Source organism: Elephas maximus, chromosome 1 (genome assembly GCF_024166365.1).
Source record: "Elephas maximus indicus isolate mEleMax1 chromosome 1, mEleMax1 primary haplotype, whole genome shotgun sequence".
NCBI lineage: Eukaryota > Metazoa > Chordata > Mammalia > Proboscidea > Elephantidae > Elephas > Elephas maximus.
The window spans coordinates 213,928,847-213,946,595 of record NC_064819.1 but is presented as its reverse complement, the minus strand read 5'-3'; the positions used below and the strand labels follow the sequence as shown (position 1 = coordinate 213,946,595).

Below are 17,749 nucleotides of genomic sequence, written 5' to 3'. Positions count from 1 at the left end.
GTAAACTACTAAAATTATTTACATACAAATGAATGAAACTATGTACTTAATAATAGTGGTGAGTAAACAGCATCAACACAATTTTAGCCTCTAAATCAATATGTAATTTTCTAACATTTGTTAACAATAGCAAAGGAAAAAAAAAAAAAAAGCTGATCATGGTTGTTAAAATTCGCTGATTACTATAAAAAGAAAAGTCCTCCATCAAGACATACTTGAGACAAATAATTTCTTCCCCTGAAAAGTAACTGGAGAAGAGTCTGACTCACTCCTGTTTACCACAGTCTAATAAAAGTTTACAGTTAATTAAATAGCATATTCCCCAACCTTCAGACATCGTAGGCCCATTTCCCAGACAGATTTTTCCTCAGTATTAATGTCAAAGTATATGACATTTTATAGTAAATAAAAAAGTATATACACTTGATTTTAGTCAGTTTGGAAGTAATATTCGTGGTATAACAAACTATTACCAATCTGATATTTGCGTTGTGTGTATACCAGATATGCCCACAAAAACTGGTCTCTTGATGATTTAAAAAAAATATATAAAGATGCCAAATAAATCTATTTCATTATGAAATGAAGACTTTAAGAATACATTTTTTATTAGGCATTTCAGTTACAAACTGTTACTCTGTAGATGATTTATTCAGTGTATTTTTTAAAAAGTAAATGAATGTCACGTAGTTTTTCTTGAGGGAAAAATTATTTCTCCAGTTGTTGAGGGGTACTAAAAGCTTCATACACATTAGCAGCAAAATCCTTCACTTGTTCCATCATCAACAGGTCCTAGCAAAGAAAAGAATATATTATAGTTTATAAAAAGTACAGATAAATTGAATTCATGTCTGCAATCAAGCAATGAATTTAGCTCCAAGTTTTGCGGAAGTTTACGAAAGGCAAAAAGTGCATCATTTAATGAGAGAAATATTTTTTATTTTGATAAATTCTAGGAGATATTTATTGTCCAGGTTCTTATATTAGGAACGGTAGATATCGTAAGTATTCAGGTGTGACTTTAAGAAGAAAATCAAAGTCTACAAAAGCATTTGCTGAATAAATAATTAAAATACCTCAGGTACAAGACCAAAAGTACTTTTGCTGGAAGCTGACATAATGTGGTCAAGGTGTATTACTCTCTAAATGATCTGACACATAAACCAAAAAAAACGTTGCCGTCGAGTCGATTCCGACTCATAGTGACCCTATAGGGCAGAGTAGAACTGCCCCATAGAGTTTCCAAGGAACGCCTGGTGGATTCGAACCGCTCAGCTCTTGGTTAGCAGCTGTAGCTCTTCACCACTACACCACCATATATGTATATGTAATATGAGCATGTATATACATACATGTACAAACAACACACAAAGTACACTTTCCAGCAAGGGTTCTTAATCCCCAAGATGGCTGTGAACGTAAAGATAAGGAAAAATGTTACATCTTTATTTTCACTAACCTCTAACTGAAATCTAGCATCACCTTTAATTATGAATGTAAGTAGCATTAGCAGAATTTGTGACTTTATCATCAATAGAAATTATTTTCACTTGAAAATGGTATATAAAATTCTTGTTAAAATCAAATTTATGATATAGCAATATTGCATCTTTATTCACACATTAACAAGATGAATGGCAGTTCTAATAACTTCCACAACTGTCATGTGGTATGAAAATGTCTGTTAGCATATTACTGACGTGCCATTAATGGTATATATTTTATTAATTACTAAATGCTTTATTTCTCCACTTTTTTGGTTTTCCTCAGAACTTGAGGAACTGGATTATTGACCTGTTTCAAAGCACAAACTTCTTATTAGCACGGTTTACTGTAAAACCTTAATGCTACCTACCTACATTCAACTGACTGCTAGAATGTATCTGGACTCAGATGCTGTCTTACAGGTGCTGGGCTATAACATGGGGGAAGGTACTCCCAACCTCATCAATTTGCCATGATACATTATTACTCTCAGGGGGCATTCTACCACCTCTCCATGACATTCCTTTTTTTTTTTTTTAATAGAACAAATAACACAGGACAGAAATGTAATTTTATTTTGGACAAACATGGATACAACCAAAAATACAATACCCCCAGGCTTTCTTCTTACCTGAACAAAATGACTAGGTGTTTCACTGCACACTGAATGGATCTGTCCATTTATTATTGGGATTATCTTAGCTAAAGGCAAGCTGACACTGGAAAGACTAGAAAATCATCACAGTAATAATTATTTTCTGAAATTACCTTATAGAAATTTAACATTTTAATTATAAAAGTTACACACAATCATTATGCACAGATATGTACTAAAGAGAAAATAAAACTCACACATAATTCTATCACCTATAAATAACACCTATAATTAACATCATGGTTAATCGTCTCTGTAATTACACACACACACACACGTGTCACTGTTGTGCACCACTGAGTCGATTTAGACTCTAAGTGACCCTATATGACAGATAAGAGCTGCCCCATAGGGGTTCCTAGGCTGTAATCTTTATGGGAACAAATTGTCAGGTCTTTTCTTCCCTGGAGCCACTAGTAGGTTCGAACTGCCGACCTTTCGGTTAGCAGCTGAGTGCTTAACCATTGTGCCACCAGGGCTCCTGAGATGCATACTATATATACATAATATATATACTTTTTGGAAACCCTGGTGGCGTAGTGGTTAAGAGCTACGACTGCTAACCAAAAGGTTGGCAGTTCAAATCCACCAGGCCCTCCTTGGAAACCCTGTGGGGCAATTCTACTCTGTCCTATAGGGTCGCTGTGAGTTGGAATCTACTCGATGGCAATGGGTTTTTTTTTTTTTTTGGATATGCTTTTTGCTGTAACTTCTAAACGAAATACTACTGGTTACCCCTTAAGTACACTGTTTTGCGTTTTTACTAATATGAGCATTTTCCCATCTTATTAAAAATTCTACTAAAGTTTTTTTTTCCGATTATTTTCATGGTTATATAGTAATCCACCTTCTAGCTGTGACTATAAATCATCAGCTCCCCAGGGTTGGATATTTTATTGCCTTATTTCCTGCAGTACTAGTAACTCTTTTATGTAGATAGACATGGAATTACTGGGTCAAACGGAGTATCACCCCACGTTCTCTGCTTCTCCAGCAGCGAGTGGTACCTGCTCCATCATGCCTTCTTACTGCACTGAGCATTATCTTTTCCTTAAATCCTTTTAAGTCTGAGAGGTGAAAGTGGTATCTCAGAGTTTTAGTCTGTATTTCTCTACCAGCAAAGTTTTCTGTTTTTTCTTTTTCTCTGCTCCAGTGAACTGTACTATTATCTATTAAGCTGTATAAGCTAGAAACCTGCCCTCCTTCTCCCGCCTGTAACAACTCCCTCCATGAATTCTAAATATTTCTTAAACATGCCTACTTCTCCCCATCACCAAATCTAGTCCAAGCTAACCATTTTCTCTTGCCTGGACTACAGCAATGGCCTTCTAACTTGCAAGTGTTCAAAAATATTTGTTGGATGAATGTATAAGTAAATATGTGTGTGATTGTGTGTGATATACAACTGTTAAATAACACAACTAATTTGTGTGTGGGTAGCACTCTCAGTCTTATTAAAAAATCAGACATTTAACTTGGAATTACATTAGTAATATCCTTTAAGAAACATGAAAAATGGTAACTTTATAGCATTTTTCAAAATGTCATTATTTTATTTGTTTACTTGTTTGCTGTCTCTCTAGGCCTCTATTACAGAAGATCATGAAGTAAGGTATCATGTCTTACTTACTGTATTATTCCAGCACCTCCTAGAATGCCAGGTGCATAGTGAGTGTTCAGTACATACTTGTTGAATCAATTAATAAAAGCCTTCATTCATCTATTCCTATGTCCCACCCCATCCCTGTTTCCCCAATTCTTTCCCCATAAAACATCAGTGTGATTCTACATTAATCCCATCATGTCGCTCTCCTACTCAAAACCCTTCTGTGGTTCCCCTCTGTCTTTGGCATGATAACCACAATTTGTAACTTGTCAAGTTCTCTAGCTTTATCTCACACTTTTTCCTTGGTTCCTTCTATTCTGTCACTACACCATTCTTCCAGTCTGCAAAGGCTTTGCCCATGCTGTGATTTCTGCCCAGAATGTCAACTGCCTCACTCTATTTCAAGGCCTCATCTAATAGGTTTTTTTTTTTTCCCATCTAATAGCTAACCATTGTTTAGTTCTCAGTTCAAGTGTCATTTCCTCAGAGAAACTTTGCTTGACTTTCCACATTTGTTCAAATTCTCCCATTATATGTTAAATGTTCTTTTCCTTTCTAAAACTCATCATAAGAAACTTGTTGCCATCAAGTCTATTCTGACTCAACGTTTACTGTCTATTTTCCCTACTAGACTGTAAGATCCATGAGGACAGAGGCCTAGTATACGGCCTGATACACAGCAGGTGTTTAATAAATAGATGTTAGATAAGAAAACGAACTGGCCATTTTTATCTTCTCTTTTGTGGATCATCTGCTTGTGTCTTCGGCCATTTATTTCTTCGGGTATTTCATTCCTTGACTGATGTGCAAATTTTTAGATATATAATCTCTTTGTAGGACATATATATTGTAAACAATATGCTATTTGCATTAGTATTGATTATAAAGCTTGTTTTGATCTATAGTTTCCAAGTATACAATCATGTTATCTTCATATAACAATAATTATTTTTTCCCTTTCCTAAAATGATACCAATTTTTAAAGATGAGATGAATTTAACTTAGAAAATCAAAAGTGGTTAAGATGCTTGGTAAGTTGTCTATCTGCAAGATAATAAATATGTCAATAGTAACCATCTTTACACTGTTTTTGCATTGAATGGAAATCTCTCCAGTGTTTTATCACTAACATTTACTGCAGATTTAAAATCTTCTTCTATTATACAAAGTATGTTTTTATTTGAGTAAAATACTTTATCAATAAAAGATAATTCAGTTTTACTGAATGCCTTTTCAGCAGCACAGAAGATATTTTCTTCCTATTAACTTATTAATGATATGCATTAACATAGTATCTTAATGTTTTAACTCTCCTTGCATTCTTAAAATAAGCCGTAATTGGTCACAGTGCTGGAGTATAATGGTTAAGAATCGCAGGCTCTGAAGTCAAGACAGAAATGATTTAACATCTAGCTTTTCTACTTGCCACCCATTTGATCTGAAGTTATCTAACTTCTGTGACTGTTTCCTCACCTGTAAAATGAGGGAAATATTAATACTTACTTCCTAGGGTTATTTTAAGAACTCGAGGTAATGTTCTGAAAAATATCTATTATCATATGTGTATGCTGAAAAAATAAATATTAGTTGCATTTATTGTTGCTATGCATTTCTAGATTTCATTTGCTAATATATTATTTTGGATTTTTACATCTACGTTCATACTTTAGATCTGTATCATTCTCCTTGTAGGTGATATCTTCATTATATTTTCTATTGGGTTATTACTGGTACCTAGGGAAGCTGTTGATTTTTAGATATTCATAAAATGGTGGGTTTATTTTTATATATATACTAATAGGAGCCCTGGTGATGCAGTGGTTAAGAGCTCAGCTGCTAACAGTTGTTGGCAGTCTGAATCCATCAACTGCTCCTTGCAAACCCTATGGGACAGTTCTACTCTGTTCTATAGGGTTGCTATGAGCCGGAATATATACATATGTTATATTATATGTATATGTACTATGCATTGGGCAAATATACTACAAACGATCTCTTTAAAGTGTTAAAAAGCAAAGATGTCACTTAAAGGACTGAAGCGTGCCTGACACAAGCTATGGTGTTTTCAATCACCTCATATGCATGTGAAAGCCAGACAATGAATAAGGAAGACTGAAGAAGAAATTATGCCTTTGAATTATGGTGTTGGCGAAGAATTCTGAATGTACCATGGACTGCCAGAAGAATGAACAAATCTGTCTTGGAAGAAGTATAGCCAAAATGCTCCTTAGAAGCAAGAACAATGAAATCACGTCTCATATACTTTGGACACGTTATCAGGAGGGACCAGTCCCTGGAGAAGGACATCATGCTTGGTAAAGTAGAGGGTGAGCAAAAAGGAGAAAGATCCTCAGTGAGATGGATTGACACAGTGGCTGCAACAATGGGCTCAAACACAGCAATGACTGTGAGGATGGTGCAGGACCGGGCAGTGTTTCGTTCTGTTATACATGGGGTTGCTATGAGTTGGAATTAATAGCACCTAAAAACACCACCAATATGCACTATTTGAGTTTTTAATAGTTTGAATAATTTTTTGGTTGATCTTCTTGAGAGTTCAGAATTGATTAAGTATGCATAAATAATGATATTTTTGTCTCTTTGATCATAGAGCCTGACGTTGGTTATAGATATGAAATAGATAAACTTAGAAAATTTTTACTGAGTGCCTACTGTGTGTAAAGAGATATAAAAAGGCACAGGATAGTCTCTAATTTTCAGAGGAGACTTACAATGTAATTGAGCAATAAAACTACAAATCAATATAGCACAGGTAGGTTCTACATGAAGGTATGGAAAATGGAGTTTGGAAAAGGAAGACTATTAATGGCTGATATGGTTGTAAGGCAACTTTTATAACTGTAAAAGGTCAAATATTTATTCATGTTAAAACGGCTATTACAATTATTTATCACCGCTTGGGCGATAACTTGTTATGTACAGATTGTAACTACTAATAATAACTAATAACTTGCTAGGCACAGATTAGGGTAAATTCTTGTTAACTTGGAGTGCCTTGATTTAGAAAGTATATAAGACTGGTCTTGGGCTGAAATTATTTTTCTATAAATTACTAAATAAGATTTTAGAGTGATATTTAAATTGCTTCAGAAAATAAATTTTAAGGCTCTAAACATTCCAAATGCTCAATGTTAATTTCAAATTCTTTTTTTTTTTTTTATACAATAAGGAAGGGTCCCACAGAGTTGGACAAATGTCTTGTTCTATATATTTAAGAATTAAACTGGATACTGCACATACAGATTGCATAGCAATTATTGTTTCCCTAATTTTAATAGATGAGTTTATAGCCAGTCAACATTGATTTAATGCCCATTACTTTCTGAGTTTAATACAAAAACTGCAAAACAGAGGTCCTTAAAAGTTCTAGGATGCTCACATTAAGATGATAAAGATATAATAAAACCATAAGATACATTTTGAAAGTATGTGTATATGGCTTGGTAATAATGGTTATGATTAAAATTACTAACAATTGCACTAAATATTCCTAACCCTATAATAAGGGCTGAAAATAAATACATTTATGTATTTATAGAACAAGAAAGAGATAATTCATAAAATGAGAATCTACAACAAGAAGGCCTAGTAATTACAATGACCAAAGTATCGAACTATGTGGGTTCATTACGGCATGCAGTACTGAAAAAATTTAGAGAATACATTACGATGGTAGTGCATTGTCAGTTTTGTATTCTAAAGAATTAAAAAAAAAATAATTGGAATTGGGTTTATAGGAAGGTAGGTTCATGACAAAGTGGAGAAAATGCAAGTTTTAATATTGAATCTGGAAGGAGCTTCTCCTAATGAATAAGTTATTGGCTTAACAGAGTTTAATCTGCTGAAAAATGAGGCACTCAAATTTATCCTCTAAGATATTTTATTACTTGGAATAAAAATGAACCATATCCAAAGCACTATTTTTTCAGAATGTTCATTAGATTATCATTTTTATATGTTATCTTACCTATTTATGGAGTTACCATGTTGCAGGTCCTGCTCAGTAGGTCGAAAGAACTCAGCCATATTATCTAGAAGTCTACTAAAGCCTCGGTTCAAACAGGTATTCAAAACTGTACTAAAATCTGGACTATGTAAAATAAGAAACAAATTAGTTTTTAGATTCTCAAAGGAAGAGAGAGTTTAAGAACTATGTAGTTGCCTTTGACAGCCACCAACACTTCTAGTCAAAATCTAGTTTTTAAAGTCTAAAACACAATTTAAATATATCGAGTACTCAATTAAAAAATTAACACACAAAAAAATTCATTAATTAGCACAACACAAACAGAATATTCATCCATTTTTCTAGATTTTCTTATATTAGTCAGCACTTTGTACAATGTATTTTTAAAAATATTAATAGTGTTACTTCTCTTGAGGAATTCTTGAATTCTCTTATGATCACTGTCAGATTACTGGTTTGCTTTGCATACTCTACCATAACATCCCAATGAGGTAGAAAACATTACAGTAAAACCTGTGAAAGCCAGAACCTATATCAGGTGGAATCCTGTCAGAGAAGTAAAACTAAAATCAGCAATAGAAAAGTTGTAAGCACCCTCTCAAAGGCAGAAAACTTGTGAGACTATAGAGTTACGACTCTCACAAGTTTCACTGTATTATCTGTATTACAGATGGGGAGCTAAAGACTTGAGGGAAACTGCCCAAAGGTCTGTAATTAGGTAATGAGGGGCTAGAATTTGAAACCAGCCCTTTTTGATCATAAAGTTCAGGATTTTTTTCCTTATACCATGTTAATACCTCATAAAAGCTCTCTGATATAAAGAACAGCATATAAGAGTACTGTGACAGGTAGAAAATGCCTAGCTATGTTCAACTTCCTTAAATCAGTCAATGAGAGTATGTGTGTGTCTATCTGCCTTTTCTCCTTAGTTCTTTTTAAATAACTTTACTGAGGTAGAATTTTATATGCCATAAAATTCACCTCTTTTAAGTGTACAAGTCAATGACTTCTAGTAAATTTGCATACTTGGGTAACCATCACCGCAATCTAATTTTAGAACATTTTGTCAACCCCCAAAAGATCCCTCATTCCCATTTGCTGTGAATTACCATCCCACCTCCACACCCAGGCAATCACTAACCTACTTTCTGTCTCTATAGATTTTCTGGGTATTTTGTATGAACAGAATCATGTAGTATGTGGTCTTTTCTGTCTGGCTTCTTTCACTTAGCATAATGATTTTGAGGTTCATCTATGCTGTAGCATGTATCAATGGCTCATTCCGTTTTTACTGCTGAATAGGGTTCTGTTGTTTATCCATTCATCAGTTGATGAGCATTTGAAATTATTTTCACTTTCTGGCTATCGTAAATAATGCTGCTATGAACATTTGTGAATAAGTTTTGTGTGGACATATGTTTTCATTTCTCTTGGGTATATACCTATGAGTGAAACTGCTAGGTCATTTGATAAATTTGTTTTTTAACACCTTTGGTAGGGCACAAAGACGGGGGAAAAAAATCATATAGGGATAGAAATGGAAGAAATAGAAACTAAAGAAAAGATCATCATAGTACCTACCTCATAGGGTTGTTGTAAGGTTTAAATGAGTTAAGATATGTAGAGCAGTATAGAAAATGCTTGGAGCACAATAAGCTCTCAAAAAAACAAAAACAACAAAAAATCCCACTGTCATCAAGTTGATTTGACTCATAGCAACCCTATAGGACAAAATAAAACTGTCCCATAGGGTTTCCAAGGCTGCAAATCTTTATGGAAGTAGACTGCCACATCTTTCTCCCGCAGAGTGGCTGATAGGTTCGAGCAGCCAACCTTTTGGTTAGCATCCGAGCGCTTTAAATACTGCGCTACCAGGGATCCTTTTAATAAGCTCTCAAAACGCTAATTTCTGTTCTTCTAATTAAACTGGATTCAATTAGACCAATAAAAGAAATGAAGGTAGCTTTTTGAATTAAGTGAGCTTGCTTCCTCTTTCATACACACAATAAAATACAAGCAATTAGAAGAAAACTTTCACACACTTGCGCCACTACAACTACCAACTTCCACGTATCTGTACCTACCCTCAGCCATCTCTCCCATCTACACAGCCTTTCTACTGTGTATTGAATTCCATGGTTCTCTCCTACTAAAGGAAACCCTGATGGCGTAGTGGTTAAGTGCTACAGCTGCTAACCAAAGGGTTGCCAGTTCGAATCCGCCAGGTGCTCCTTGGAAACTCTATCGGGCAGTTCTACTCTGTCCTATAGGGTTGCTATGAGTCGGAATCGGCTCGACAGCACTGGGTCTGGGTCTCCTACTAAAGGTCCTTGTTCTCAAAACTAGCCTGCTTTCCTACGTCAATTCTCCCTCTCCTATCAGTTCAGTGCGGTAAGTACTTATTGAGCATCCACTACCTGCTGTTCTAAGAAACTAATACATCGAGGAAGTAAATAGACAAAAATTCCTGATCTCATGAAGTTTATAGCCTAGTAAAATGCTGTTTAAAAATGCTTAAAAAACAGAAACAAAACCTTCTGGATCCCACATTCACCTCCAAATACTACGTGATTTCTCTGTAATTCTCAAAGCAAAAGTTCTTAAAACAGTGGTCCATATTTATTGTCTATACTTCCTCAACTTTTGTTCTTTTGAATCAGGTTTTTATCTCCATTGCTCCACTGAAACTCCTCAGCAAGATCACCCAACAACCTCCGTCTTAACACATCCGATGGTCACTTCTCAGACCTTATCTTACTTGACCTTTCAGTAGCATCTGACCCAATTAGTCATGCTCTTCCTCCCTCTTCTGGTGTTCCTTCTATTCTATCTCCCTGGTTCCTTCTCCTTTGCTGGCTGTTTCTCCTCTTCCCAAACTCTAAATGCTGACTCAGTCCTCTTCTAGTCTCTATCTCTTCCTATCTCTAGGGGATCTCCCATTGGTTTTAAACACCATCTATACGCTAATGACTCCCAAATTTTTATCTTTATCCTTGAAATCTCCCTGTGTTCCAGACTTGCTTATCCAATTACAAATAGACATATCCACTTGAATATACCATAAACATCTCAAGCTTAACATGGTCAAAACATGGCAACTCCCATTTCATCAAATGCTCAGCCCCAATACCTAGGAATTATCCTTGCTTCCTCTTTCATAATCCATACCAAATTAAACAAATATTCTTGGTTCAACTTTCAAAATAAATCCATAATTTGACCACTTGTGATTACCTCCACTGTTACCACCCTGTCTCTTGCTCAGACTACTGCAATTCTTCAAATTGGCTAGCTGATTCCATTCTTTGTCTCTTTAGAGCCAATTTACCATAGAGCAGAAAGAGAGAAACAGAAAGAGAGAGATCCTTTATAAACACAGACCATGTCATTACTCTATTCAAAACTCTCCAATGGCTCTCCATAAAACTCAGAATAAAAAAATTTTTTTTTTTTTTTTTTACAAATTCCTTATCATGGTCTACAAGGCCCGACATAATCTAGCCTCTGCCGCCTCTCTAATCTCATTTCCATATCACTCTTCACAGTTAACTGTGCTCCAGCCTATTGGATTCCTTGCTGTTCTGTGAACAAGCCAAGCATTAGGTTCTGCCTAGAACCATCTCTCTGATTATACAGTTCAAACCCACAGAAAATTCATGTCACTGTTCAAATAATATCTTGGAGAGGCCATTTCTGACCAACTTCTCAAAAACAGCATCCTGTTCATGCCCTAGCTCCTTAACCTGCTTTATTTTTCATCAATGAAATCAAACTTACTTGACACTTTCTAGCATCTAGAACAGTGCCTAATATACCATAAATGGTCAATAAATATTTGATGAATAAGAAACTGAATGAGATAAATGAGTGAATGAACAAATTAGTTTTATCCTTGACATGGAGAAATATCAGTCCAGACCAGCTCATAGGAGTGGACTGGACTAAGGCTATAAATTTGGAAGTTATTAGCATACCAATAGTAGTAAAAGCAATATGAGTATACAAAATTGCCTGAAGCAGTATGAGGATGAAAAAGAATAAGTACCTGGGAAGCACTAATGTTTAAAGAAAGACAGAGATTGAAGAAACTAAAACAAAATGATCTGAGAGTTAGGACAAAAATTAGACTACATTGTCGTGGAAGCTGCTGGAGAATTGAATTTAAGAAAGAGTTGGTCAATAGTGTCAAATATCAGAGAAAGTACAAGTAAGGTGAACATACAGCCTCACTGGATTTGGCAACATGGATGACCTTTTCTAGAGCTTCATAGAGTGACTAGTGGAAATCTGAATGAATAAGAAAAAAAGTGGAGATCGCTAGTTTAGAAAATCAGGAGACTTTCAAATTTTGAAGTTGAAGACTTGATGAATTCAGACAGTGAATTCAGTAGCTGACTTATCTTAAGTATTTGCTGATTTTCTTTAAGATCACGAAAAAATTGTTAAAAGGAAGGTATATAATTACCTCAGATATGGAAACTTGAGAAAGCGGACTTAAATTATCCCAAGGAGATATACAGTATTTTTAATTTAAAAGCGATTTGGATATTTTTATCACTTAAGAAAACATGGGTAGGACAGATATTACTACTCATATTTTACAATAATAAAAGTACCTCAAAAAGTTTAAAAAGCTCAACAAAGGTTTAACAGCTTATAAATAGGAGAGCCAACACTTGAATCTAGGTCTACGAATGCATAGGCTGGTGCTTTTTCCATTACAACAGCCTGGCTCTCTTTTGGGTGATTTAAAAGAGAAATACTTCTATAAGAGAAGATGTAGAATTTTCATCAACCAAAGTTTTTAGGAACATTATAGACTATCCGAAAAGGTTTAGGGGAGTAGCTCTCAGGACGGAGTGTGTATGTACGTGGGAGGGTTAGCTGCAGCTGCCTTTCAAGAGCCGACTGTGCACATCTCCTGCCAACTCTGCAGTCAGTGACTTAAAGGTGGTAGCCTGAATTCTGCTGTGTGGGACTTTTATTACCACAGAAATCGGCTACAATTTTAGTGCTTCCCCCTCTCTTAGCCAGCTGTCGAACATTTACTAGCATGCACTGGGCATACCAGAATTACTCCGGAGAGCTTTTATTAAAATACAAATGCTAACTACCTTCTAGCCCTTCAAAAGTATACCAGAATCTCCAGGTTGGAAAAGTGGGTCGGCAAGACTTCTCTCTCCACCCTAATAAGGGAACCAATAATTTAGGTATGGAAATCATACTGAAAAGCAGGAAACTAGACTAAAAATTTAATTTTTAACAAAATATTATGCTGAATATGTTGTTCATAAAAAATTAAAAAATGGTCATAAGCACATTCAAAAGAGAAACCCCATTTTTCCCTGTTACATGCAGTATGCAGCATACATACCTTTCTAACATGTCTCTGGTTTCATTGAGTAGCTTAATAGTGGTAACATCTCTAGGAGAAAGCCCACAGGCCTGTAAAATAAAATAGGGTTTCAAATATCAGCACAGGGTTATGATGAAACCAATTACACTCATAAACTCAAGAGTTTAGGAAATCTAAGTCTAGGTAGGTTCTATCAACAATCAAAAATGTTTAAACCCTAAAAATGGTAAAGGTTCATGTCCTCAGTTAAGTAGCATTTAAAACATGAGCCAAAGGAAAATCATACTTTTTAAGATCTTTATCTGATGCCTCTTGAATAGATTTCTAGCATATATAGCCAAAAACAGAACAGGCTTTGGAGCTCCAGAGACCTGGGTTTGTTTGCCCACCATCCCCTCTTTATACTTAGGGGAACTTATCAGGATATGTGTATATCTTTTTCACCAACCATATCTGGGACACAGTGTCAACTTTTTAATTTGAAGTTTCAGATTTTAATTCAGTTCAAGTTCTGGTTCACCACTCATCTGTCAGTTTGTCATACTGTGGTGGCCTGCGTGTTGCTGTGATGCTGTAAGCTATGCCACTGGTATTTCAAATACCAGCAGGGTGACTCATGATGGACAGATTTTAGCAGCGCTTCCAGATACTAAGACAGACTAGGAAGAAGGATCTGGTGACCTACTTCTGGAAAAAGGGGCCAATGAAAACCTTATAGATTCCAGGGAAACACTGTCTGATATAGCATCGGAAGATGAGCCCCTTAGGGTAGAAAGCATTCAAAATATGACTGGGGAAGATGACTTTAATGACAGGGATGGGGTAAAGATTTTGGGACCTTAATTTGCTGATGTGGCACAATTCAAAATGAGAAGAAACAGCTGCAAACATCCATTAATAATCAGAATGTGGAATATACGAAGTATGAATCAAGGAAAATTGGAAATAGTCAAAAATGAAATGGAACACTTGGAGACTGATATCCTAGGCATTAGCGCATTGAAATGGACTAGTATTGGCCATTTTGAATTGAATAATCATATGGTCTATTACGGCAGGAACAACAAATTGAAGAGGAACAGCATCACATTCATTGTCAAAAAGAACAATTCAAGATCTATCCTGAAATACAATGCTGTCAGTGATAGGATAATATCCATACGTTTATAAGGAAGGCCAGTTAATACAACTATTATTCAAATTCATGCACCAAACACTAACGCCAAAGATGAAGAAACTGAAGATTTTTACCAACCTCTGCAGTCTGAAACTGATTGAACATGCAATCAAGATACATTGATAATTACTGGTGACTGGAATGAGAAAGTAGGAAACGAAGAAGGATCGGTAGTTGGAAAATAAAGCCTTGGTGATAGAAACAATGCCAGAGATAGCATGATAGCACGGAAATACCTTTTTCAACAACATAAAGGGAGACTACGCACGTGGACCTCGCCAGATGGAATATACAGGAATCTAATCTACTACATCTGTGAAAACAGATGTTGGAGAAGCTCAATCTTCATTAGGCAGAAGTAGGCCAGGGGTCGCCTGCAGAACAAACCATCAATTGCTCCTATACAAGTTCAAGCTGAAGCTGAAAAAATTAAAACAAGTCCACGAGAGCCAAAGTACAACCTTGAGTATATCCCACCTGATTTTAGAGACCATCTCAAGAACAGATTTGACATCTTCAAACTCGAGAAATAGTTTAAACAGAGAAGAAAATATTCTTTGATGGTTACGAGAGGGGGAGGGAAGGAGGGTGGGAGAGGGGTATTCGCTACTTAGATAGTAGATAAGAGCTACTTTAGGTGACAGGAAAGACAACACACAATACAGGCAAGGTCAGCACAACTGGACTAAACCAAAAGCAAAGATGTTTCCTGAATAAACTGAATGCTTCGAAGGCCAGCATAGCAGGGACAGGGGTTTGGGGACCATGGTTTCAGGGGACATCTAAGTCAATTGGCATAATAAAATCTATTAAGAAAACATTCTGCATCCCACTTTGGAGAACAGCATCTGGGGTCTTAAACACTAGCAAGCGGCAATCTAAGATGCATCAATGAGTCTCAACCCACCTGGATCAAAGGAGAATGAAGAACACCAAGGACACAAGGTAACCTCGAGCCCAAGAGACAGAAAGGGCCACATAAACCAGAGACTACATCAGCCTGAGACCAGAAGAACTAGATGGTGCCCGGCTGCAACCAATGACTGCCCTGACAGGGAACACAACAGAGAACCCTTGAGGGAGCAGGAGAGCAGTGGGATGCAGATCCCAAATTCTCGTAAAAAGACCAGGCTTAATGGTCTGATTGGGACTAGAAGGACACCAGTGGTCATGGTCCCCAGACCTTCTGTTGGCCCAGGACAGGAACCATTCCTGAAGCCAACTCTTCAGACAGGGATTGGACTGGACAATGGGTTGAAGGGATGCTGGTTAGAAGTGAGCTTCTTGGATCAGGTGGACACTTGAGACTATGTTGCCATCTCCTGCCTGGAGGGTAGAGGGGGTTAGAAGCTGGCGAAATGGACAAGAAAAGAGAGAGCGGAGGGAGGAAGCGGGCTGTCTGATTAGGGGGAGAGTAACTGGGAGTATGTAGCAAGGTATATATAAGTTTTTGTGTGAGAGACTGACTTGATTTGTAAACTTTTACTTAAAGCACAATAAAAATTAAAAAAAAAATAGATTTGACGTCTTGAACACTAATGACCAAAAAAAAGAAAAAAAAAATTTTTTTTTGGTAAGGCAAGATAATTTGTGGAATGATATCAAGGATATCATACATGAAGAAAGCAAAAGATTATTAAAAGACAGAAAAGAAAAGCAAAAAAGACCATAATGGATATCCCAAGAGACTCGGAAACCTATGCATGATCATAGCGTAGCTAAAGCAAGAGGAAGAAACGATGAAGTAAAAGTTGAACAGAAGATTTCAAAGGACTGTTCGAGAAGACAAAGTACTAAAGTGACATGTGCAAGGAACTGGAGTTAGAAAACCAAAAATGCAGAACACATTTGACATTTCTCAAGCTGAAAGAACTGAAGAAAAAATCCAAGCATTGAGTTGCAATACTGAAAGATTCTACGGGCAAAAAATTGAATGATGCAGGGAGCATCAAGAGAGGATGGAAGAATATGCAGTCACCATACCAAAAAGAAATGCTTGACGTTCAACCATTTCAAGACGTAGCATATGATCAAGAACTGATGGTACCTATGGAAGAAGTCCAAGTTCAAGTCGAAGAACAAGGCTCCCGGAATTGATGGAATACCAACTGAGATGTTTCAACAAATGGATGCAAGGCTGGAAGCACTCACTTGTGTGTGCCAAGAAATTTGGAAGACAGCTACCTGGTCAACCAACTGGAAGAAATCCATATTCACGCCCATTTCAGAGAACACTGATCCAACGGAATGTAGAAATTATCAAACTGTATCATTAATATCACATGCAAGTAAAATTATGCTGAAGATACCGTATTTTTACCCAAATAGCCTGCACCCTGTATGTTTGTTAGAAACCCTGGTGGCATAGTGGTTAAGTACCATGGCAGCCGACCAAAAGGTCGGCAGTTTGAATCCACCAGGCGCTCCTTGGAAACACCATGGGGCAGCTCTACTCTGTCCTATAGGGTCGCTATGGGTTTTTTTTTTTTTTTGGTTTTGTATGTTTGCCAATTGTATCCTTCCCCATGACGTATTTTTATAAGTGGTGCTACCCACCAAACCAAACCCACTGCCGTCAAGTCGATTCCAACTCACAGCGACCCTATAGGACAGAGGAAAACTGCCCCATAGAGTTTCCAAGGAGCGCCTGGTGGATTCGAACTGCTCACCTCCTGGTCAGCAGCTGTAGCACTTAACCACTAGGCAACCAGGGTTTTCAAGTGGTGCTATGGCAATTTTTTTTACATGTTGCTGTAAAAAAAACAAAGAAGGAAAAAAGCATAGTGTGCTTCTGAAAATTCTTCTGGGCGGGAGGGGGACGGAAGAGTGTGGATGGCAAACAAATGTAGAAGACATGTGTTATTTGCATACAAACACAGCAATTTGAAAATGGTAGCAGCAGTACATGGACAGGGAACTGTCAGAAATTCAAGCTGTACTCAGAAGAGGATGTGGAATGAGGGATATCATTGCTGATGTCAGACGGATCTTGGCTAAAAGCAGAGAACACGTGAAGGATTTTTACCTGTGTTTTATTGACTATGCAAAGGCGTTCGACTGTGTGGATCAAAATACATTATGAATAACATTGTGAAGATAGGGATTCCAGAACACTTAATTGCGCTCATGAGGAACCTGTACAGAGATCAAGAGGCAGTTGTTCGAACGGAACAAGAGGATACTTGTCAGGAAAGGTGTGCATCAGGCTTGTATCCTTTACCATACTTATTTAATCTGCATGCTGAGCAAATAATCTGAGAAACCAGACTATATGAAGAGGAACGGCACATCGGGATTGGAGGAAGACTCATCAACAATCTGCGATAAGCAGATGACACAATCTTGCTTGCTCAAAGTGAAGAGGACTTGAAGCAATTGCTGATGAAGATCAAGCACCACAGCCTTCAGTATGGATTACACCTCAACATAAAGAAAACAAAAATCCTCACAAGTGGACCAATAAGCAGCATCATGATAAGAGG

At 36.7% G+C, this 17,749-nt stretch overlaps 1 protein-coding gene across 2 annotated transcripts in view; it reads right to left on the bottom strand.

Moving 5' to 3' along the window:
• The window catches only part of PEX3 (peroxisomal biogenesis factor 3), a 56,538-nt gene continuing 38,789 nt past the window's right edge, over positions 1-17,749 (bottom strand). The window contains exons 9-12 of one of the 2 annotated variants that reach the window (XM_049902553.1): positions 13,109-13,179; positions 7,735-7,857; positions 2,117-2,213; positions 1-792 (exon numbers count right to left, since the gene is read on the bottom strand). In XM_049902553.1, the coding sequence (XP_049758510.1) occupies positions 709-792; positions 2,117-2,213; positions 7,735-7,857; positions 13,109-13,179 (375 nt within the window). In that variant the 3' untranslated portion in view covers positions 1-708. The remainder of the gene's footprint in view (positions 793-2,116; positions 2,214-7,734; positions 7,858-13,108; positions 13,180-17,749) is intronic. The other variant, XM_049902552.1, reaches the window with a different exon arrangement.